The 25229-nt window shown below is 39.4% G+C and overlaps 1 protein-coding gene across 5 annotated transcripts in view; it reads left to right on the forward strand.

Annotated features, from left to right (window-relative positions):
* The first annotated feature begins 289 nt into the window (after positions 1-289).
* LOC149165948 (putative arabinosyltransferase ARAD1) overlaps positions 290-25229 on the forward strand; it is a 96754-nt gene continuing 71814 nt past the window's right edge. For 4 of the 5 annotated variants that reach the window (XR_016260800.1, XM_089432432.1, XM_089432431.1 and 1 more), the window contains exons 1-2: positions 290-2165; positions 2392-2968. Coding sequence is in view for 4 of the 5 variants with exons in the window: in XM_089432432.1 (XP_089288558.1) it covers positions 1215-2165; positions 2392-2946 (1506 nt within the window). In the remaining variant the exon portion in view is untranslated. The remainder of the gene's footprint in view (positions 2166-2391; positions 2969-25229) is intronic. The other variant, XM_089432428.1, reaches the window with a different exon arrangement.

A 25229-nucleotide genomic window follows, 5' to 3' on the forward strand; every position in this document is an offset into this window, starting at 1 on the left:
GAAACAAAATTCTATATTAATATGTTATTTTCTTTGAAAGTTGGAGACATTTTTTCTTTGAATTTGTCATAAAGATTTATAAATTAAAATTCCTATTAATTCCATACAACTTAAACTGAAACGAAATCCTTACAAAATATAAACATGTAAAATTCTTTGTCAATGATAAAAAATTGAATGTGTGAAATTCTTTCTCAGGAAGTCACCAAGGTTCGATCACATGTCGCGTGTTGAGCGTGAGAGTCACAGTCCATCCATAATCCACAGGGATAAAACTAGACGAATCAATTCTAACCAATTGTACCAACCACCACAAACACATAAAATGACACTTCTAACAACATCATAGGTGAAACTTTTATACGCGGGCAACAATTCTCAACGGAGCAGACTGAAACAAATTGTTTCCATCTCTACTGACCGGAATAAACTCGATGAATATGCGATTTCAAAATAAATAAATTCAGCTTCTCGATCTCTGTCAAAGATATTTTTTCGAATGATGAAGCAATGACTGAAGAGGAAGGGAATAGAGTTAGCTTGATTAAGCCCGGGGCCCCGTGGGGATGATATCCCGCTTCCGAGATTGAACAGTGCGACGATGGGCTGTTGAGGGTTCAGCACCGTTTCTCAGCTTCTGTAAGACGAACTGTCTTCTCCTTTGCTGTTCGATTATTGTGCCAGTATGCCCAATAATTAAATCTAAATACATATACCGTTTTCTTGCTTTTATACCTTGTGATTTCTGTATTTTACAATGGGATTTTCACGAGTCAACCCAGATAAAAAACAAGAATCGTTTTAGAGATTTTATTTGATGGGTTTAGCTGTTTCGAGGTTTTATCAATACCCATCTTTGCATTCTGTGATGTGTTTATGATAAAATGCCCCAGTTCTAGCACCTTATCCCAGGAAATTTGGTTTCTTTGCACAACCGTTGAGCTCTATATGATTTGTCTCTGCGAAGCAAGGATCTGAATCTGAGGGAAATTGTATTTTTTTAGTACCGGGCTGGTGATGAACAATCCCATTTCTTGTGCAATTTATTGAGAAAATTCATATTTTTTAATCTATCTGGTTCAATGTAAACATTGCTGAAGCCCAAGGGAACCGCTGTTTTTCTTGTTGCTTCTTTCAATACAAATCTTGCTTTTTCCAGCTACTGGGTTCAAGGGAAATGCTATTGATTCATATTGGGTTGATATAGGATAACCATGACTGACCAAAATATGCATTCCAAATGTTGTCAACCTAAGAAATTGGCACTGTGCCTGCTCTTTCTGATCTCGGCATTGGCTCTGCTCTGCTCTCTGGCTTTTCTTCAAATTTCTAGTCAGCCTCTTGGTGGAGATCAGTATTCATCAGTCTCAGATCCTAAGGTGAAAGTTGTCTTGGGGGATGGGAAGCTTCTGTATAATATTTCACATGAAGTTCAGCCATCTTTAAATTCTTCTCCTGGAATTCAGACAGATGGATTTACAGATAAGAAAGGAACTTCTGCAGGTTCAGCACTAAACAAGAAACAGTGCAACCTGGAGAATGCGGCGTTGAAGGTTTTTATGTATAATCTGCCACCTGAATTTCATTTTGGTATGTTAGATTGGAAGCCAGAAAGGAGTGTATGGCCGACAAATCTCACTGAAATCCCTCGATATCCTGGAGGACTCAATTTGCAGCACAGTCCAGAATACTGGCTTACTGTCGATCTTCTGTCTTCGAACATGCCTGGCAGAAGCTCTCCCTGCAGTGCCTGGAGAGTAGAAAATTCCAAAGAGGCTGATGTTTTCTTTGTGCCCTTTTTTTCTTCATTGAGTTATAACAGGCATTCAAAAGTCGAGTCCCGTGGACAGAAAAGTAGAAATGAACGTTTGCAGGAAAAATTGGTGCATTTTTTGATGGGTCAGGAGGCCTGGAGAAGATCAGGTGGAAAGAATCATGTTATAGTTATGCATCATCCAAATAGCATGGTAATAGCAAGGGAGCAGCTTCGGTCGGCAATGTTCATTGTAGCTGACTTTGGACGATATTCACCATTGATAGGCAACGTAGAGAAGGATGTTGTAGCTCCTTACAAGCATGTTGTTCCTTATTTTGCAAAGGACTTTTCATCGTTTGAAAGCCGAAGCATTCTCCTTTTCTTTCAAGGGGCTATTTTCAGAAAGGATGTGAGTTCTTGAATCCGAGTGCAATTATTTTCACAATTATTTTGACCTCTTTACAGTGTGCTTGCATACAACTGGTTGGTTTTCTTTGTAATCTTTTGCTGATAGGGAATCCCTTTTTGAGGCACCACGAGTGCAGGAATTTGATTCCAAATGTATTTTTGTTTTAGAAGCCAATATGTTGAATTTATTTTGAATGTTGATTGTCCACTTGGTTGATAATTATCAGGGTGGATTTATTAGACAAGAGCTATATGCTCTTCTGAAGGATGAAAAGGATGTGCATTTTACTTCTGGAAATACACAGAGGGATGGAATAAGAAAAGCAACTGAAGGCATGCGGTCTTCAAAGTTTTGCCTAAACATTGCAGGCGATACACCCTCTTCAAATCGGCTCTTTGATGCGATTGCTAGTCATTGCGTTCCTGTTATCATTAGTGATGAGATTGAGCTTCCTTATGAAGATGTCCTTGATTATACAGAATTTTGCATTTTTGTACAATCTGCTGATGCTGTCAAAAAAGGGTTTTTGATAAGATTGCTTAATAGTGTTAAAAAGGAAGAATGGACTTACATGTGGCAAAAATTGAAGGAAGTCAGCCATCATTTTGAGTATCAGTATCCATCTCAACCGAATGATGCTGTGCAGATGATCTGGAAAGCAGTTGCGAGAAAGCTACCTTCTGTCAGGCTCTCCCTTCACAAAGGAAAGCGCTACTCCAGATCTTGGCTTGCAAAGCAGAGTGACTCTTTTTTCAGTCTACCTAAATTTGTCAGAGGCTAACCTAGATTCAGGCATGGTTTGGGTAAGTCACATTCACATTTGAAATTACCAAAGAGAATGTGCATTTGACACGTGGTTTCATCATACTACTGTAATTCTGATGTTCAAGATGGAAATTGCATTGTTAGCAAGGGTCGATCAAGTGGATAGAAAATGTTATTTTTTTGTCCCGTAGTTGTAGTTCCTGTATTTCAATGCATCACCAATAGAAGAAATGCACAAGAAAATATCAGTAATAGAGAAAATAAATCAACTTAGCCGATCGCATGTGCACTCAACATTTGCAAATGAAGTCAATATTTACTATCTGAATATTGAAGAGATGTAACCATGCTAATCCCGTGTATCTTAAATCTCAGATGGACATGCCCATGTCAATTTTATAATTCAAATTCAATTTTCTCGTGTTTTGAATATATTTTATATTTGCCTCTCTTATTCATGGTGAAAATAAATCCAGAATAGACACAGAGTCAATGATGCAGACAGCCCAGCTAGCATTACAGAAATGACTAGACTGATTTGCATTATTGCAAAACACTAATTCAAGAAAATTGCAGTCAGAGTACAACAATAGTGGCATGGCATGGAGGAATGTCAGCATCCTTATGCTTATTCAAAACTCACCCAGAGAATGTATTGCCTCAGAGGGTCGGGTTACACCATATAGCATTGGATCTCCCGTTGTAGGGGCTGTTGATTGAGCCTGTATGGTTAAAGGAGTCTCTTACCATAAAGACCACAAGGGACTGAGGTAGGCCACCTGTGAAAGAAAAACCCATTTGTGCCACTATCATGGTGCCTAACCTGGAAAATTATCAACCAACTGATTCCATATAAAAGCAATCAAACTGCGAGTAGGATTACAACTCTGTAAGTATAGTCTATATAACTGCAGAAGTGTATCATTGCAGCGTAGTAAATTATAACTTTAAGCTGGACTGTAAACATATGCAGGATTAATGTAGGACACCATCTCTTCTGCCCACTTTATGCTTGAAGATTGAGATCAAGCATATGTGGTCTAAACTGGAAACAAATTGTGACTTTCTTAGAACTGAAAATTGCAACAGAATCATTCCATAAACAACACACACATAACCTTTAGAACAGCATCCATTGATGTAGCACCAGAAGTGGAGGATTATGACCCTGTAATTATAGTCCACACAACCATAGAAGTAAATTATTGTATTGTAGCAGAATAAGCTTTCATCTGGGTTATAAATGCAGGCCTGATTAATGAAGGACATCATGCCTTCTCCCTATTTTATGCTTGAAAATCGAGGTCAAACATATGTGTTATGCAGAAATTATGACTTTCTTAGAACTTAAATTCCAACCAGAATCATTCCAGGAACAACTACCCACTTAACCTGTATAAAATCATCGATTGGCGTAGCACCAGAAGTTGGAGGATTGCAGGCCTGTAATTATAGTTCATACAAATATAGAAGTGCATTGTTGCAGCATAGCAAAATACAATTTTAATATGGAGCATAAACTTAGGCAGGATTATTGGAGGACACCATCTCGTCAAAGTTCAGCCCCTTTTTATGCTTGGAAATTAGGATCAAGCCTATGTGGTATGCACAAATTATAGCTCCTCTTATAACTGAAAATCCCCAGACAGAATTAATGCCAAATGGATCTAAATATATTTTGTCATAACATTGGTTATTTCTTGGTGTGTAAATGTTAGTTTTCTTGAACCTAGGTCAGATTTTATGTTCAATAATATATATACTCAGAACAGAAACAAAATTACTTTCAGATCTGAATTTTATAACACAAAATACTCTAGGTTCCTAACTTGGCATGCACAGCAGAAGTAAATCAATCATAAAACCAAGCACACAAATTGTTTGGTACAGTTTTACCCTGGAAACTCCAGTATGGGGAAAAACCACCAAAATTTGGGTCTTTTTTCAGCTTTAGAAAATCTCGATTATAGCAAGAGTATTTGAGAAAATTACAACAACAATTTCTTAGCTTTTACACTGTTACAGTCTGGCTTATGCGGCCTGTACAACCCAGCAAAGTCTGCCTGTGTGGCCCAACAGATTTTGACTTGTACAGCATGGGTATTTTGGCCTCATTGCCTGCTTGCTGCTACTGAAATCAGCCTGTTTGCTGCTTTTCACTTTGCTGTCAGTTCAACCCTCTACTCCAGTTGAATGCCCAGTTCTTGTACCTATTGATCTGCCTCTCCAACAGCCTATATACGCTTTTATAATTTTCTGACCTAATTTTCAAAGTAATGGAAGTCTGAGATTGCATCCCCACACTTGAGATCTATGGTTAGTATATAATCTCAAGTTGACCCTTTTAATTTTATAAAAATTGACCAATAAAGTCAAGAAATTAAATTAATGACTTTATGCCTAAGGTACAAACTTAGGAAATAATTAAATAATTGCTGTGAGAGAATTTCTGGTGATTTTCTGCATTTCATGGCACTTGACCAATGCAGAATCAACTTCCAAGCTACATTTCCAATACTCCCTCTTAGTGAGGATGTTGTTTTGCACCACCCCCAACTTGTCTCTAAGAATAACAAATCTTCCCTTCATCAAAGCCTTGGTCAGGATGTCTGCTACTTGCTCATCCGTTGGTACATATTGTAGCTTTATTGCCACCTTCTGCATACAATCTCGAATGAAGTGGTACCTGATTTGAATGTGTTTCGACTTGTCATGAAACACCGAGTTCTTTGAGAGCTTTGTACAACTTTGATTGTCACAGTGAATCATAGTTGGCTCCAATCTTTGATCAAATAGCCCCACAAGAAGCCTTTGAAGCCAGATTGCCTCACAAGTTGCCAAGTTGGTAACCATGTAATCAGCCTTAGCAAAACTCAAAGCAAATCAAGTCTGCTTCCCATTGAACCAAGATACTGCACCTAATCCCAAGTTGAAACAACACCGCGAAGTTCTTTTCCTGTCAGCTGTGTTGCCTGCCCAATCAGCTGTTGAAATATGTAACTAGGTTAGGTCTTCATAATGACATATGTAATCATGATTTTATGTGTTTAATGGAAAGATAAAAATAAATTTATTATTGTTGTTCTTGAGGCATGGGTTTCATGCTCAAGGAAATTGAGTGCTTCTAGGTTTGTCATAAAGTCAATTGAGTCATTGTCATGTATTGAAGACCCATTTGGACATGTTACATATTGTAAAGAAAAAAATATTGAGTCAAAATAAAGTCAAAAGACCCTCGAAGACCTCATCATGGCACAAAGATCAAGTCGACCTACATTAAGGGACAAGTTGGCCTAAAGATAACAATTCGTACCCCTCAAAAGCCTATATATAAGAAGGAACTTGACCTCATTTGTACACACACTGAAGCAAGTTCGATCTCTTCAAGAAAGAAGTTGGAAAAGGATGAAGAAAAACAAGTTCGAAGTTTTTGAGCCTCTCTCTCTCTCTTTTGTTAGGGTTTCTACAGTTACTGGGCAAGACAAAATTCCAAAGTTGCATCGAAGCTATGAAGTTGCAAGGTCGAAGATGCTTCTAGGTGGAAGCTGCTAGGTCAAAGCTGTTGAGGCTACATCAAGGTCGAAGCTGCATCAAGGTCGAAGTTGCTGAAGCTGCTAGGTTGAAGATTGCAGAAATTGTTGTTGGGGTCGAAATTGTCGGAGAAATTGCTGGAAGGTCGAAGTTTGTTGCTGTAAGCTGTTCAAGAAGGAAAGTTGACTTGGTCTTGGAGGGTCTTGGTCAAGGGTCATAGGTCTTGGAATTTGTCAATTGAAGTTCTATAAGAAGAGAAGAATTCTGGTGGGTTTTCCTCCCAGTTGGAGAGGTTTTGGGCCTTGGCCTTGGATGATCACTTACTATTAATTTTAGGTATGTTCTATGCTTAGAGCAATTTATTTCAATTTTCACAGTTAGCTCAATATATTTTCCAGATTAGCAATCACATCAGCATTAAAGTAAACTGCAGATAGAACATAAACATAAATCGCAGAAGACAAGCCAAGACAAGAGGACACAAGATGTGGCGCTAGCCAGGGACAAACCCCAACGTGGGGAAACCCTTGATCAATTCTTCTTATATGTTCTTCAATAGTTTCGCAGAGAGAGAGATAGTACGTTTACAACAGAAATCAACACTTTGACTTTTTTAGATAAGAGCATAGATCATTTCTAAGAAGATGATACATGAGATTAGTTGAAGACATGCTGCTTCAACTGATTCTCCAAGGTGACTCCTTCACCTATCGTTGTGCTGCATTTCGTCATCATGTTGCACCTCACCGTGCTGCACCATGTTGCACCCATAATCACTATGCTGGATCTCATCATGCTTCATTAATCATGACTGTACCCATTACTATACTGCATTATGTGCCATTGCTGCACCATGTTGCCATGCTGACCTATGTGCTGGCTGCATCTTGCTTGCTTGTTGTCCCTAGCATGCTTGTTGTCCTTAGCATGCTTGCTGTTGCATGCTAGCTGTAACATTGCATGCTTGGTGTATTTGCTGCTAAGTACCATACAACTGTCCCAATGTTAGTTAGTTGTCCCTTGCATGCTGCTCTCCTTCGGAGATAGATGCTCTGGTTGTTCCAACAATTCCCGGTAGTTTCAGCAATTCTGGCTATTCCCGGCAGTTCCGACAGTTTCCGGCTTCTGCCCTCTGCGTTAGCTTTCCTGCCTGTTCCGGCAGTTTCGGCAATTCTGACTGTTCCCGGCAGTTTCGGCAATTCCGGCTATTCCCGACAGTTCTGATAATTCTGGCAGTTCCGGCTTTTCTCGGCAGTTCCAGCAGTTCCGGCTTTTCCCGGCAGTTCCGGCTTCTACCCTCCGCGTCAGCGTTCCCGGCTGTTCCCCGCAGTTCCAGCTGTTCCTGGCAGTTCCGGCTATTCCCGACAGTTTCAATAATTCTGGCTATTCTCGACAGTTTCGGTAGTTCCCGACAGTTCCGGCAGTTCCGACAATTCCAGCTGTTCCCGGCAGTTCCGGCTTTTCCCGGTAGTTCCGGCTATTCTTGGCAGTTCTGGCAATTCCGGCGATTCCCGACAGTTTCGACAGTTCCGGCTTTTCTCGGTAGTTCCAACAATTCCGGCAATTCGGCTATTCCCGGTAGTTTCGGCTTTTGCCCTCTGGATTAGGGCAGCATTATCCCTTAGGATCTCTCCCCCTACTAAAACCCAAAGACAAGTAGAGTGGAAGAGATCCCAAGTGTGTTGAAATGACTTGAAGGCCACCTCTATTTATACTAAAATGTTGAGCACAAGTGGGGTTTATTTGGTTGCTGGCCGACCTTGACGAATTGTCCCATAACACAAATAAATTCGTATCTCCATGAATACTTATTGGAATTGGATGATCTTTAGATCAATCCTACACCACTCGATGAGAAGGATCCAAGAAAATATCAGCTTCCATTGGTAAGATGTCCCGCATGGAGTTTGGCCCTAGTTGCCAATTTTAACACCTACATCTTGTGTCCTGTTGTTTCATTGTTCTTTATGATTTGGTAGCTGTTTGATGATATAGAACACTAATAATAATAAAGGAAAGAAGAAGTTAATCAAGTAAAGTAAAAATACATCACAAGTAGTTATCAAAGTAAGAGAAATCACCTACACTAGCTGCCCCCCTAGATTTCTCAACATCAACATCGATGTACCCCTCTAACTTCACTCCACCCATTTGGTATATCTTAGCCCATACTCAAATATGCCTTGAAGGTATCTCAACACATGTTTTGCTACCACCCAGTGAACTCACTTTGGCTCTACCATGAATTGACTGAGTGAATTAACTACAAAACAATTGTCTGGTCTAGTATTGACCAAGTACATGAGAGAGCCAATCAACCGTCTATATAATGTAGGGTCCACTTTCTCTAATTTGGAAGCATCAATCTTCTTCTAATTGGTCTCTAGTGGCGTAGACATGGATCTGCAATCTAGCATTCTAAATCACTTCAGAATTTCAACTTTGTGCTTCCCTTGTTAGAGGAAGATCTCTCCATCTCTCTGCGACATCTCCAAACCTAGAAAATAATGCATCAATCCCAAATTCTTCATGTCGATCTTTGCTGCTAGGTCTCTTTTGCATTCTGCTATGAGCTTCTCACAACTTGTGAGGAATAAGTCATCCACATACAACACCAAAATGAGAGTCTCACCCTTGACCTGGATGTAATACAGGTTTGGGTCTGCCTCACTCTTGGCGAAGCCCATGCTCTGCATGTAGCTGTCAATCATGGGATACCGCACCCTGGGAGCCTGCTTGTGTCCATACAACTCTCTCTTCAATTTACATACATGGGATTCCCTCCCATGCACTTCAAACCCCTCTGGCTGCTCAATATAAATTTTGTCCTCAGTCACACCACTGAGAAAGGCTGTCGTCACGTCCATTTGGTGAAATCCTCCAACCCATTTGTGCTGTAATAGAGATCATTACCCTGGTGGATGAGTTTCTGGCTACTGGGGCAAAGGCATCATCGTAGTCAATCTCTTCTTTTTATGAAAACCCCTTAGCCACAAATCGGGCCTTGAAATTTTCCACACTACTGACTGCAGCGTGCTTAATCTTGTAGACCCATCTAAAGCCAACCACGAATTTTCTATTTGTTTGTGGCACAACCTCCCAGACATTGTTCTTCATGATGGAAGAGTACTCTTCCACCATAGCATCCATCCACACTTGATGCTCTGATGATTCCTGGAGGCTAGGACACTCGACCTCAATCAACCCACTCATCAACGCCATATAGTCTGAATATCGCTGTGGTGCTTTGCTTTGTTTGACTGAATATCTAGGAGTACTCATGTACGCTTGAGCATCTCTTAATGTTTGCTTTGCCCACTTGGCCTTCTTCCTCCTCGTGTTGGAAGTCCAAGCCCGAGAGGGAGGAACCCTCTGGTCCTCGTCTTGTTCCTCCCGCTCGGCCTGCTCATTCTGCTCATGGGTATGTGTCACAGTTTCTAGAGGTGTCTATACTGTTTCTATCTTCAATGTCCCCTGCTCTTGAGTTTCCACTGTAGAGGAATCTGTGCCGCAAGACCTCTTGAGAGCCCTCTGCTCCTCAAACTTCACATCCCTGTGCAACACTATTTTCCTGAATGCTAGAATGTAAATCCTATAAGCTTTTGAGGTCTCACTATACCCCACAAGGATTCCCTTCTTTGTCGTAGGTTTTAACTTGGTCCTCTTTTCTAAAGGAACATGGCTGTATACTAAACAACCAAAGATGTGAATTTGTGACAAATCTGGTTTCTTCCCTGTGAAAGCCTCCTTAGGTGTCAACCTGTCCATCACTTACGTGGACTCTGGTTCTGCAAATAAACAACAATATTGCAAGCTTCTGTCCATAAAAACATAGGCAACTCCTAGTCGCGTAGAATAGTCTTGGCTGCTCCAATAATAACCTTGTTCTTTTGCTCTGCAACCCCATTTTGCTAAGGGTTGCATGGAACTGTTAGCTCTTTTCTGATACCCTCATGCGCACAAAAGTCCTTGAAGGAATTCGAGGTGTAGTTGCCGCGATTATTTGGTTTGAGTGTCTTGATCTTTCTCTCGATTTGGTTTCCTACATGGGCTTTAAATTCTTTAAATCGATAGAAAACCTTGTCCTTCTTCTTCATGAAGTATATCCAGGTCTTCCTGGAGAAGTCATCTATGAAGGTCACATAATAGTGGTATCCACTTAAGGATACTGTTGACATGGGCCCACACACATTTGAGTGAATTAGGTCCAAAATGCCCTTGGCCCTAGTATCATTGCTTGGAAAGGTGGTCTTGGCATACTTGCCTAGTGCGCAACCCTTGCACACATCATGCTGCTCGACCCTGAACTTTGGCAGTCTTGTCACAATCTCCTTGAGCACATTGAGTGCTCCATGGTGCAGATGATCCATCCTCTTGTGCTAGAATTCGCCCAACTCTCTGTTGGAAAATCGTGAGGCCTGTAATTTAATTTATATTTTCCTTTCCAGAGTAATTGCTTGTGAATTTAATTTACTTCTTCATTAATCTTTATTCTGATTCTTTCATCAAACAATTAACATAACATGAACATGAAGATCACAGAAACAAAAGAACACAAAATATAGGCTCCAAGCCAAGGAAAACCCCTCCAAGGGGAAAACCCAAAAAATTCTCTTTTATATAATCAAATCAAATGAGATATCCAAGAGCCATAACCACAAAAAACTTCCACCTCTAGATGCCAAGTCAAGCGTTCTTTCTTTTCAGTAGATCCATCAACAAGAGACCAACAACAAGAGATATACCAAGGCAGATCTTCCACAATTCCTAACTCAAGAAGAAATCTTCTCTTTTAGACTTCGACCCTCCACTTCTTCTTTGCCCTCTTTGCAATATTTCAGACTACAATCCATCAAGTGAGTGTGTCCAAATGAGCTCCATTTTCCTTCTATTTATGCTGTCCAAGGGGGGGTGCGAATAGACATGTCTATTGGGACAAGGCCGACTTGGCACCTAGAGGGGTTTCTGACCCAAAATTACATATTTAAAAATTCTTTTTCTTTTTCTTTTACAATAGGTCCAAATAGGACTTTGACTCTTTGACTCAAAAACCTAGAAGCATGAAGAACATGCTTGTCTAGAAAAATAATAATAATAATTTTTCTTTTCCTTTTCTTTTGCTTTTTACATAAAATACATAATGGTACAAATTATGAAGACCGAAACTAGTTACATTCTCCAACACTCCCTCTTAACTAGGGAGGTATTCATAATTGTACACCTGGTACATGGATACTCTCAAACTAAAATATTCTCATAAGAAGAGTCAGATTGATAAGCCATCTTTAAGCATCAACATCATAACCAACATTGTCAACATAGTAAGGCCTTTAACTAACAAGCTCTCCTTATTTTCAGAGCATAATGCGACGAGGCTTTACGTGAGACACCACACTACCTCTTGAGGTACATACCCCTATTCAGATGTTCACTAGGTATGTCCTTTTAGAACTATTCTTATCTTGGATTACCCATGCTCAAAGAATAACAATCCTCTTCGACCACTCTTGTCTTGGATACTTGTCCAGTCCTCAAAGAGTGTTGGTCTACTCCTATCTTGGATTATCTATCCTTAAGGAAATCTTAGATGCTTATCTAATCCTCTAGACCCCATTTGCCCTCCATGGCCTTCACTAGACGTACGATTGTTAATCCTAGCCTAGTGCATGACACGTGAAGAAGAGAATATAATGTCCATCATCACTCCCTCTCATCCAGAGAGGAGATCCTCATTCCCTCTTGATTAGGGAATAGAACCTTGCTCCTTTTCAAACATTTAAGGAGACTACTTACTTCCTCTCAAGCATAGAGGAGATTCCTTACTTCCTTTCAATTTGGAAGGCATAACCACAAGTTAAAAAAGCGTGTGTCTTCATCAATATTTCAACTACTAGTTCTTCTTGGAGATCTTCGACTACATGGCTCCCCCTTTTCCTTTATATCTCATCATATTGAGCTTTTATCTTTCTGGGGCCAATCTGTGACAGGGTTCAGGCCATCAATCTTTCATATCACTTTCCTCAAGTCATTATCAAAAGAGGCATTATACTGAGCCAATCAAAGTAGAGCTAATCACAACTCCCTCTAATCATGAAAGCGATCTTTATTGTCATCAAAACATACACATTAGGTTATCTTCTTGTATTGTTACCTTTTGATCCTAAGATGATGTATACATCTTGATCACATAATCCTCTAAGGATTACCAAAGCTACCCACTCAATCCATGTATTCAATGAATTGAGTTCAAAACAAATAGTTGTAGATGCTCTTGTCCCAACTGCCATTATGTAATTCCGCAACATTCTTTCAGGTAACAAAACCATATACCAACCAGATAACCAATACCAAAACATAAATATCATAATTACCTCAACATGATGGCCTTTTGTCAAGATATCAAATTTTGCGTACATGTTTACTTTTAGATCAAGATCTTTCTGCATATTGTGCAAAAATCCTTCTCCATGCTTTTCACTTTTTCAATCAAAGTGCCCATGGAATGAACTAATCAACAAGCTATGACATCTTCTTCGTTGGAGTTGTCATTGTCAACTCTCTCTTTTGCTTTAGGAGACCATATATGATATCATCAAATGGATTCTCCTTCCAGCCTCTTCACATGCCTTTGCAATATGTTTGACCAAGGAGCCAAGTCATATCCCAAGCAGATCATCAATATTAGATTTGTCAAATTGTAATAGCCTCTCAGACATGGTATCAATTTATGCTATTAGCTCCCTCTGAAATCAACAGTTCTTTGCACACTTTCTCTTCATCTTGCAACAAGATTCTGCTTTATCTTTCAATCATTAATGTGTCATTGGAATGAATTTTTGCAGCGTTGTTGCGAACATCTCGATAACATCCTGATTTTATCTCGAAATCACGATTTTTTGGCCTAACCGATGTTTGTTGATTTTTATCGATATTTTGATGGTATCTTGATTTTGCCGATGTTTGCCAATTTTTACTGATATTTTCTCGATTTTTACAATTTTTTGTTTTTTCGGACCTTTGCTAATTTTATCCCGATGTCGATGTTCGCAACATTGCTTTTCGACATCATGTTTATTAGGGTCTGTCAGGCCAGGTTGGCTCAGAAATCAATGAGCGCAAAGCAACTGAGTGATATTATTCATTCAACCATTATTATTTATACATATATAAAAACGGATCAGTTCATCTTCTAGATGACTGTCCGGCTTCACCTCATCCGTTTCGGATTAGGTGTCAACATTCCCCCCTTAATCTGAAGGGATGTTGGTGAGTCCAAGCATCGTTCTGAATCTTTCAAGCTTTTCTCTTCCAAGCGCTTTGGTGAAGATGTCTGCAATTTGCTCGTTTGTGGAACAATGACGGAGATGGATTGTTTTGGCCTCAACATGATGTCGGATCAGATGATATTTAGTATTGATGTGCTTAGTACGATCATGGAACTTTGGATTCTTGGCCAACTTTATTGCAGATGTGTTATCAATCATGAGTGGAGTAGATTGTATTTGTTTTACTTGCAAATCTTCAAGAATTTTCCTGAGCCACACAATTTCTTTCGTTGCTTCAGCTGCTGCCACGTATTCTGCTTCTGTTGTGGAATCTGCTGGTACTGATTGTTTGCGTGATCTCCAGGAGACAACTCCTGATCCAAGACTCATAGCATATCCTGAAGTAGATACCCCAGTTCCTTTGTCTCCATCGAAGTCTGAATCAGAGTATCCAATCAAGTTGAAGTCGTCCACCTGTGTATACTTGATTCCAAGGTCTTGAGTTCCCTTCAAGTACCTTAGAACTCTTTTTGCAGCAGACCAATGTCCCTCACAAGGCTTTTGCATAAACCTGGAGAGGATTCCAACAGCAAATGAAATGTCTGGTCTGGTAGTAGTGAGGTAGATGAGACTTCCTACAAGCTGTCTATACTTTGTTGCATCCTCAAATTCTTTTCCTTCAGTAGATGTGAGCTTCAAGTTTTGTTCCATTGGAGTAGAAAGGGGATTGCACTCTGTCATGCCAAATCTGTATAACAAATCTCCAATGTATTTATTTTGAGAAAGAAATATGGACTTTGGATGTTGGGTTACTTCAATGCCAAGATAGTAATGAACATAGCCCAAATCAGTCATTTCAAAAAATTTTCCTAACTCTTTCTTTATGGATGCAATATAGCTTTCATTGTTCCCTGTCATTAAAAGATCATCTACATATACCACAAGATATACAACTGTTTTGCCAACTTTCTTGACAAATAAAGTTGCATCATCAAGATCAAAATGTTTGAAGTTGAGTTTCAGAAGATGCTCAGTTAGTTTTTCATACCAGGCTCGTGGTGCTTGTTTGAGGCCGTACAAGGACTTCACAAGTTTGCATACTTTGTGTTCATGTCCTTTCACAGCAAATCCTTCAGGCTGGGACATAAAAACATTCTCTTTTAGATCTCCATTCAAGAATGCAGTTTTTACATCCATTTGATGGACTTTCCAACCGTTCTGAGCAGCTAGTGCAAAGAGTGTCCGGATGGTGGCCCATTTTGCTGTGGGAGCAAAAGTTTCCTCATAATCGACCCCTTCCTTCTGTGCAAAACCTTTTGCCACAAGCCTAGCTTTGTGCTTGTCAAGTGAGCCATCAGCTTTGTACTTGTTCTTGTAGACCCACTTGCAGCCAATTGGTTTGGTTCCAAATGGAGGATCAACCAGCTTCCAAGTGCCATTCTTTATGAGGGCATCATACTCCTTCTGCATCGCTTCTTTCCATTCATCATGAGAAGCAGCTTCTTTGAAGGAAGTTGGTTCAAAATCTGTAGACAAGTTCAATTCACAGTCATAAGTAACATCCATATCAACAGGTGAATTAGAGTTATCTACATCACCTCCATCTTGTCGGTTTGAATTTCTGGTTCCTGTTTTTCCAATTTCATCAGGATGAACACTTTCAAGTGTCTTTGTCAGCCACTTTGGGGGACCTTTCTGAGATGGTCCAGGCTGTTCTGTTGATTGAGTTGGGTCTGAATCAAGATTGAGTCTCCCAATTCTATCAATTACATCACTTAAAGCATCATCCGTTGTTGGAGTGTCATGCAGGGGAGATTGTTCTTCAGAAGAAGATTCCACATGTTGATCTAGTATAGGAATCCCCCCTTCAAGATGTGGAATCTGATTATCAAACTCTTGAAATGATTTCGGTTTTGTGAATCTATCCAAGCGATCAAGTTGCCGCTCAACAACATTGTCAGATTTGGATGATTCAAGAAAAATGACATCTCTAGATAAAACAAACTTTTTATTTACTTCATCATAAAGGCGGTATGCTTTAGATGTGTTTGAATACCCCAGGAAGATACACTTACAACTTCTTGCACCAAGTTTGTTTCTATGTACCTTTGGTATTAAAGCATAACAGGTGGAACCAAATATCCTGAGATGTTTTACCGAAGGAACATGTCCATACCACAATTCATAAGGAGTCTTGTTTCTTATAGTACTAGATGGACATCTATTCTTTATATATGCAGCACATAGAACAGCATCAGCCCAAAACATTGTCTTTACATTTTTGAAGAAAAGCATAGATCGTACCATATTCAAAATTGTTCTGTTCATTCTTTCAGCTACACCATTCTGTTGAGGATTATAAGGCACAGTTGTTTGATGTTTAATCCCATGTTGGCGAAGATAGTGTTCAAATTCATTTGATGTATATTCTTTTCCATTATCAGTGCGAATAGACCCAATATGAGATTGTGCATCATTTTCAATCCACTTATGAAAATTCTTAAATGTTTGAAAAGCATCAGATTTGTTCTTCAATAAGTAAACCCAACACATTCTGGTGTAATCATCAATAAATGTCATGATATATTTATTTCCATTTGCAGAAGGAACAGGCATTGGACCACATAAATCTGAATGAATAAGTTCAAGCTTCCTATGTGCTCTTGAATGTGAATCATGAAAAGACTGTTTGCTATGCTTTCCTAGAATGCAAGCATCACATTGTTTATGTTTTCTAGGAATTGTAGGCAAACCAGCAACACCATTTTTCTTCAACAAGCGGAGACTATCATAGTTTAAATGTCCAAATCTAGCATGCCATAATAAACTTGATGGAAGTGCACCTTCTTCATGATGAGAAATATATGAGAAATGCTGTGCATGAGCAGAGGTTCCTTGCAGTTTAAGGAGTCTTTCTTCTTCTATACCCCTCATGACAAGTGAGTGGTCAGATGCCTTTCTTACCTCAAGCTTGCCATCAAACATGTGAATGGAGTGACCTTGCTGGCGGATGTGAACCAGGGACAGCAAGTTTCTCTTCAGCTGTGGGAGATATAGAACATGATCCAGAAGAAAGTCTGGAAGACCAGGCAGTTTAAGCCTGATTGTGCCAAGCCCTGATGGCTTGATTTTTGACTGATCTGCAAAGTATACTGCTCCATCAACATTGTTAGTGAAATCTTCAAAGAAATCTCTCCTATGAGTCATATGACAGGTTGCTCCTGAATCAAGCAACCAGTCATTTTTCGAAGAAGCAAGTGAAGCATTAAACAAGTCTTCATTTACTCCAATGTTACATTGTGCCTCAATATAGTGAGCGAATTCAGGTGCTTTACCTTTGTCTGAGTCATCAGTTTTACCTTTCTGCTGATTTCTTCTCTGCTCAACTTTGTCCCATGGTAGCTTGCATGTAGAAGCATCATGTGATCCATTTCGTTTGCAGCGAATGCAATGCAGATCTGCCTTTTCTGCTTGAGGATGTCTGCCCCCCCTGCCTCTGAAGTATCTTCCTCTTCCTCTTCGTCCACCTCTTCCTCTTGTAGAATCTTGAGCAGGCTGCTTTTCTTTATGAGCAAGGCAAACAGTGTCTTCAGAAGATTTAGGGACTGTTTTCTTTCCAAAGGCTTTCTCTCTTTCAGCAAACTTTTTCACAAGAGTGTCAAAAGTTATATCTTTAAGATTTCCATTTGCTTGTAAAGACTCAAGATAGTTAGAGTAGGTAGGATAGAGTGCTTTGAGAAAGGCAATAAGAGAGATATCCAGTTCAACCTTAGTGGATTTAATGTCATGCACTATAGACTTTATTTCAGAAGCAAGAGTAAGAGGATCATTATTTTTCAGTTCAAGAGTGAAGAGTTTAATCATGAGCTGAACAACTTCAAGTGCAGAATGTGTATCATAGAGTTCTTTGAGCTTTTGTAAAGCTTTAAAGGCAGTGGAATAGGATGAAATATGACGACTTACTTCCTCATTTACAGATGCTGCGATCAATGCAAAGGCTTTGCTGTTCTTGTTTTCCCAAATGGCTAGTTCTTTGTCTGATGTGGGCTGCACAGGGTCTCTGTCTTCTTCTCCGACACACACACCTTTCCACAGCTCATTGTAGATGAGGGTGTGTTTCACCATCCGAGACCATTCAAGATAGTTCTCCTTGCCAGTGAGAACTATTCCGACCATTGAAATGATTGAATGCATTCTGTAAAAAAAAAATTATCTCTGCCAAAAACACTTCTGTTGAGAGAAAAAAAAATCCTTATATGATTGCCTTATGCAACAGTATATATATATCACTGCTCACATATATATATCATTGTTCAACAAAACAAGGGTGCTCAATACACTGTTCACTGCTCACAATCAAAGGGCGCTCAAATAGTGTTCACTACTCAAAGACTGCTCACATAGATGACTGTATTACTGTTTAACAAAAAAAATAAGGGCGCTCACTGCTTTTCCATATATCAATATCTCAAAAAAATAGCGCTCACATATATGACTGCTTACATATATCACTGCTGAACAAAAAGAGGGAGCATATATATATGTCACTGCTTACATATATTAAACAAAGGCGCTCATATGAAAATCACTGTAAAAAAGGGCGCTCATCACTGTGGTCTCAATATATATCACTGCGCAGGTCAATAGCACACGTAGGTATATATATCTCAGCATTAATATATATATCTGCAGGCCTATATCTCAGCATTAAATCTCAGCATATATTATATATATCTCAGCATTAAATCTCATCATTAATATACATCGTTATATATATCTCAGCATTAATATATCTCAGCATTAAACGCAGTCACCAAAACCATAAACGCAGTCACCAAAACCATATATATATTTCCATATATATATATCCGCAGGCCAGTTTCTTCAAAACTATAAACGCAGTCACCAAAACCATAAACGCAGTCACTTCTTTCACCAAAGCTTCAATACCGACCGTTGTGGGATCATGATCCAAGGCTTCTGATCTGATACAGATGGTGGCCTACTCAGGCACGCAGGCTCCAGACTCCTCAAAAAATACACGAACCCATCAGAATTCCATCAGAATTCAAGCAAGCAAGCTCACCACTCAACACCTCTGCGAACATGCACCTCCACGAATCAATGAACAGGAACCTCTACAAAGTAATGAACATACCTTTGCGTGCAGGGATTCACAACAACTACTGCCTCAAATCGATGTTGTTGTAGCTTAGCTTTGCCACAACGCAGTCACAGTGTCTTCAAAACGCAGTCACAGTTTCTTCAAAACGCAGTCACAGTTTCTTCAAAAACCATAAACGCAGGTCTTCTCTTGCTTGAACGGTTCTCAACGCAGTGAATGCAGCGATGTCAGAAGGGAGCAGATGTCAGGTCATTGAGAGAGCGTATGCAGCGCTGGTGCGCCAGGGAGCAGAGGCAGCACGCTATTTCTGGAACCTGGGACCTGTGCTCTGATACCATGTCAGGCCAGGTTGGCTCAGAAATCAATGAGCGCAAAGCAACTGAGTGATATTATTCATTCAACCATTATTATTTATACATATATAAAAACGGATCAGTTCATCTTCTAGATGACTGTCCGGCTTCACCTCATCCGTTTCGGATTAGGTGTCAACAAGGTCCTTACAATTCCCTCCTTCCATCATGCTCATCTTTTTCAAGGAGTCATAAACAAGCACGAGTGTTGCTTTGCTTTTTTCTTCCATCCTTTTCGTCTTGCTTCCGTAATTTTGATAGCCTTCATTATGTACCTATAATTCATGCAAGTAGAACCAAGAAAAATATATGAAGACAAGGGCATGATGTCAATTATGTCAATCTAGGGTTTTCGAGGTTTCTCAGAAGATCTACTTCTAGGTTTCTTGTTACAAACCCTATATTTCTTGATCTAACCCTTGTTAGGGATTTTAGCGGAAACATCAACCCTAGGGTTTTGACTTTCAAGCCCTAGGGTTTTACCACATACACTAGATTATCCTTTCAAAATTAGATTTGCAAACCCTAGATGTCAAGAGCCAGGGTTTCCTTAGAGGGAACAACCAATTAAATTAGGGTTAGAGTTTTCACTCCTAGGGTTCAAAAACCCTAAATACAAAGAGTCTTCAAGACCTTACATACCTTTAAAACCCTAGATTCTCAAAATATGCAACAGATTGAATGCAAAACCCTAAGGACTTTTCAAACCCTTTCTAATGACTATTACCATAATCTTATGGAATGCACATAAAAATTACACATACCTTTTACCATGCCTTCTTCTTCGCAAAGGTATGATCCTTCTTCAAACGTTAAGGGCCAATCATTCTTCAACAAGGTACTCCCTATTTTTGTTCTTCAAGCTACAAAGTCCTTGTTTCTTCATTGGGTTTGTAAGATCATAGTTTTGGTCTTCACATCAGCATGACGTAGTATCTGTCATGGTTAGGAACTAGGAGCATGACATAGTACCTGTCATGCTTAGGAACTAGGCTCTTTTCCTTATGTCTCTTTTGCAAAGACTGTTCTCTAAGGACATGCTTCACAAAGTCTTGATCTCACAATCCAAAGCAATTTAGAAGTATTTTCATATCACTGTTACTTCCACTGTTGACATGAGCTTAAAGATCACTGTCATAAGAAATCATTGTTATGTATGGTGTCCTCTGCCATAAATGTACTTTAAATTGATGCCTCTGTCATACGTTCCATTCCTTTGATTACAAGTGCATCAAACTTCAGCTCTATATATGTGAGCCATAAGCATGTGCAAGTCATCAAATAGAGTGTCATAATGCATATCATCGAGCCAATGATACGGAGAACGATATCGTAGAGTAGCAATGCCACTTGTCTTTTACTTCCATAATAGATCATGGTCTTGATGTCATCTTCTATCAAGGTCAATGTCCATTTCAAACATTGTTGACTAATCCACATAGGCATCATTGTTCAAATATTATTGTTACAATTCACTATTATTGTCAAGGCATCGAAGAAATATGAGCCACAACGAGTCACTCTAGAACTTTATGTGATTCATACGAGTCACGATCAATGGTGCGAGCCTCAAGATATTCAAGCTCAAAGAATTGCGATCCTGTGAGCTTTGGAAAATTTCGGGCCTTATCATGCAAACCATACCATAGAACGCAGGCAAAATGCGGATTCTACAGGTCACTTAGTTCACTATTCCTATCCTCAAGTCACAAGGATGTTATACGATCTGCCCAATTCCATTAGATATATCAAAAGCGAGATAATGTGACCCACTGTAATAATATCATTGTAATATATTGTGTAGAGCGATCCATGAGCCAAGAACGAGCCAGATCATTATATGAGTGCGAGCCATAGCAAAGTAATGTCATTGTTTTGCGATGTTAATGGAATGCATGCTATTGTTAAATTTATGAGCCACAAGTCAATGTAATCCATGCCTTAGAGCGAGCTACCACAAAGTGCAAGCAAGTCCAGGGATGTAAGTGAACCACACAGAGATTCGTCCATGATAATGCACCAAGCTCAGAACAGACTTCGTTATAACTAGAAACCAAAAGATGAGCCTTTCGAGAGATTTGAGCTTAGCCACAAGATACTTCATACTTTAATCAAATGCCAATTGAGTGATCTTCTAGCCTCATACTTAAATCCTTAGCTCTGATACCATGTTGGAAAATCACAAGGCCCGTAATTTAATTTAGATTTTCCTTTCCATAGTAATTGCTTGTGAATTTAATTTACTTCTTCATTAATCTTTATTATGATTCTTTCATCAAACAATTACCATGACATGAACATGAAGATCATAGAAACAAAATAACACAAAATATAGGCACCAAGCCAGGGCAACACCCCTCCAAGGGGAAAACCCAATAAATTCTCTTCTTATAGAATCAGACCAAATGAGATATCCAAGACCCATAACCACAAAAAACTTCCACCTCTAAATGCCAAGTCAAGCCTGCTTTCTTTTCAGTAGATTCGTCAGTAAGAGACCAGAAACAAGAGATTTACCAAGGCATATCTTTCACAATTCCTTGCTCAAAAAGAAATCTTCTCTTTCAAACTTCGGCTCTCCACTTCTTCTTTGCCCTCTCTGTGATATTTCAGACTACAATCCATCAAGTGAGTGTTTCCAAATGAGCTCCATCTTCCTTCTATTTATACTGTCTAGAGGGGGTGTGAATAGGCATGTCTATTGGGGCAAGGCCGACTTGGCACCTAGAGGTGTTTCTAACCCAAAATTACATATTTAAAAATTCTTTTTCTTTTTCTTTCACAATAGGTCCAAATAGGACTTTGACTCTTTGACTTTAAACCTGGAAGCATGAAGAACATGCTTGTCTAGAAAAATAGTAATAATAATTTTTCTTTTCCTTTTCTTTTGCTTTTGACATAAAATACATAATGATACAAATTATGAAGATTGAAACTAGTTACATTCTCCAACACTCTTGGCTGCAACTTACCAATGCTTGTGCAGACTCAAATTGAAGTCTAAATAGGTTACCTTTCTGACTCCTATCCACTTACCTGTCCTAAAATCTTTATGCTAAATGTATACCTTGCCATCCTCAAAGTTCACAATGTAATCCTTGTCTTCCAGGGTTGCAACATAAATCAAATTTTTGGTCATTCCCGGAACATACAACACATCTTCCACCAACAAGGGTTTACCAGACTCCCTTTGAAACTTGACAGTGCCAACTCCAGCTGCCTTGTACTTGGCATTGTCCCCAAGTTCTATGTAGAAGTCCATTTCTTTCTCCTTCAAGTTGGTGAAATACTCCTTCACTCCCGTCATGTGGCAAGAAGCCCCATTATCAATATACCACACGCTGGTGGCTACTAAACTCGAGAGACAGGCAATGAGTGAAAACTCATTTTCGAATCTGGCTGCAAATTCATCCACTTTAGTTGTAGCAACAACCTTCTTCTTCTGCTTGCCCTTTTTCTTATTAGGGCATTGGTTGGCGAAGTGTCCTAGCTGATGACAAGCAAAACACTTTATCTTACTAAGGTCCTTCTTTTCTTTAGAAGTCAACCCATCTCTTGGCCCTTTCTTTCCCCTCATCTTAACCTTACCAGCTAGGGTAAGATGTTCTTCCTCCCCATATTTCCTTTTGTGGTCACCACGCTGAGCTCCTTCTCTGATCTTTTCTTGAATGAAATTGTCCCACATTCTTTCCCAGGTGGGAAGGTGCTCTCAACCCACGATGCATTTGATGAACACATCCCATTGTTTCGTAAAGTCATTCAAGGCTATATTCACTAGTTTTGGTTCAGGTATTACTTCTCCTACAACCACCATATCATCTTGTAACTGAGTGATTCTGGTCAAATGGGAAGCTGTGCCCTCGCCCTTGGGCATCCTTGTGCAGTGAAGCAAGTGCCTTAGTACCATCTTTCAACTATAATGGTCGCTTTGGTACAACTTAGTGAGCGCATCCCATATTTCTTTCACTGTCTTCTTCTCAGAGAGATGTGGAATAAGGTGGTCTTTGATTCCATCCAGAATTATCCTCTGCGTCCTTGCTTCTTTGATGTCATGCAAGTCTAGGGCAATAGGATCTGATACTCGTGGAACAGCTGTGGTATTTACGATGCTCCATAATTAATTTTCCTTAAGGATGACTATAATTCGAACCCTCCATTGAAGATAATTTGAGGACCCTTCCAATTTGTCTTCATAGTGAACGCTGGTAGCCATGATTCACTGAACGCTTAACCACTTGCTTGCTAAAGGCTTGCAATTTCTTGAACTGGTACCTGTGTCAAATGCCCTTGGTTTTATAATCAAAGACTATAGCTCTGATACCATGTTAGTTTTCTTGAACTTGGGTCAGATTTTATGTTCAATAAAATACATACTCGGAACATAAATAAAATTACTTTCAGATCCGAATTTTATAACACAAAATACTCTCATTTTCTAACTTAGCATGCACAACAGAAGTAAATCAATCATAAAACCAAACACATAAATTGTTTGAGACAATTTTGCCCTAGAAACCCTAGTATGGGGAGAACCAACAAACTTTTGGCCTTTATTCAACAATTGTATGGTCAATAAAATAACCTCAAACAACAATGTATGGCTTGTGTAAAAGAGGGTAGAGCTACAACAATACAATCTACTCTCTTTCTGTCTTTCTTTGACAACAAAGCACTCTCTCTCCTCTCAACAACTACAAACGCTATAACATTCCACAAAAGACTCTGTATATTCTGATTTGAAAGTGTACAACTTGTAGGACCTGCTAGTATCTCTCTGGTCAGTTTAGTAATATGCCCTTCTTCTCCTTGAATGCACTCTTCCTTCCTCCAGTTCTTTTGCTCTCTTCTCATGCGAAATTGACTTCTCCCATCTTGTCCTCTTTATGCTTTGATAGAGATAACTAATCTCCTCCATCCTAAAAATTAATATTTTCAATCCTAGTTGTTGCATATCTTAATTATGAGATGTATGGCTAAGATTAAATCCTAATCTAAGCTACTATTGTTATAGAACTTCTAGAGCATTTCATCTAGATTTCTAAGTCTAATTGATTTAGCTAAATTACAACTACAAATATTCCATTGATTTAGCCAAACTATATAGCTGAGCTGCTAAAATTACTCGCTTAGTTGAGAGATTTACTATGCTATTGAAAATGAGACCATCCTTGAGAAGCTATTTTGTTTGTGTGTGTTTACTACTCTATAGACTCCATCCATTACAAACATATGTGAGGATGTTGAAATTCCATTTTTAGACCCCTTATTTCTATTGAAATTGAGTGTATGACAGAGGGGATTGCAATTGGTGGAGTGGTCGTAAAAGTAAAAGGGAATACTGAGATAGAGATAAGGAGGTGGAGGAATGAAAGGGGTTGGAGCTGATAGAAGGGGAGGCACATGATTAGAGTGAAGGGGAGTAATGTTTAAGGGAGGAGAGAATGGTGGGGTGGAGGTGGTGGGATGGAAGGTTCGAAGGAGGAGCTGCGAGGCAAATAATTCATAGAGATGAATTGCACGAGGGCTAAGGGTTGTGGACTATGGGCGACAATTCACATAGAAATGAGTCATGCGGGGGCCAAGGGATCTGAGCCAAAACTTTGGGCAAAGGTCACGGGGGTGCTATGGGGTTGGATGAGCAACAGTGAGGGGAGCTTGGGTTGAGAGCCATAGAGCACAAAGGGCCATCCATGCTCGAAGAGGGAGAAGAAGGCCCAATCTTACCTTCTATAGAAGATTGGGCATAAGATGCATAAGAAGAATTGTTAGAAGACATGGCTCTATAAAAGAAGATCAAAATCACTGGAACGGGTCATTAAGAAATTTGGTAGGTGGGATTGAAAGGGAAATTACCAAGGGAACATGGTACTTCAAGGAGAAATCTGAGGAACTATGTCCTCATCTTCTACATAACTTAAGGTTTTGGGGACCTAAAGCCCCCCAAAATCGGGAGTTATGATCTAAAATGGATCATTAAATTTGTTTTCCTTCTAGAATTCTTTGATGGAGGGGAAAGTTAGAGTAA

This window comes from Pinus tabuliformis, chromosome 5_1 (assembly GCF_031772625.1).
Source record: "Pinus tabuliformis cultivar Carrire ecotype Pingquan chromosome 5_1, CPIR1, whole genome shotgun sequence".
Classification (NCBI taxonomy): domain Eukaryota; kingdom Viridiplantae; phylum Streptophyta; class Pinopsida; order Pinales; family Pinaceae; genus Pinus; species Pinus tabuliformis.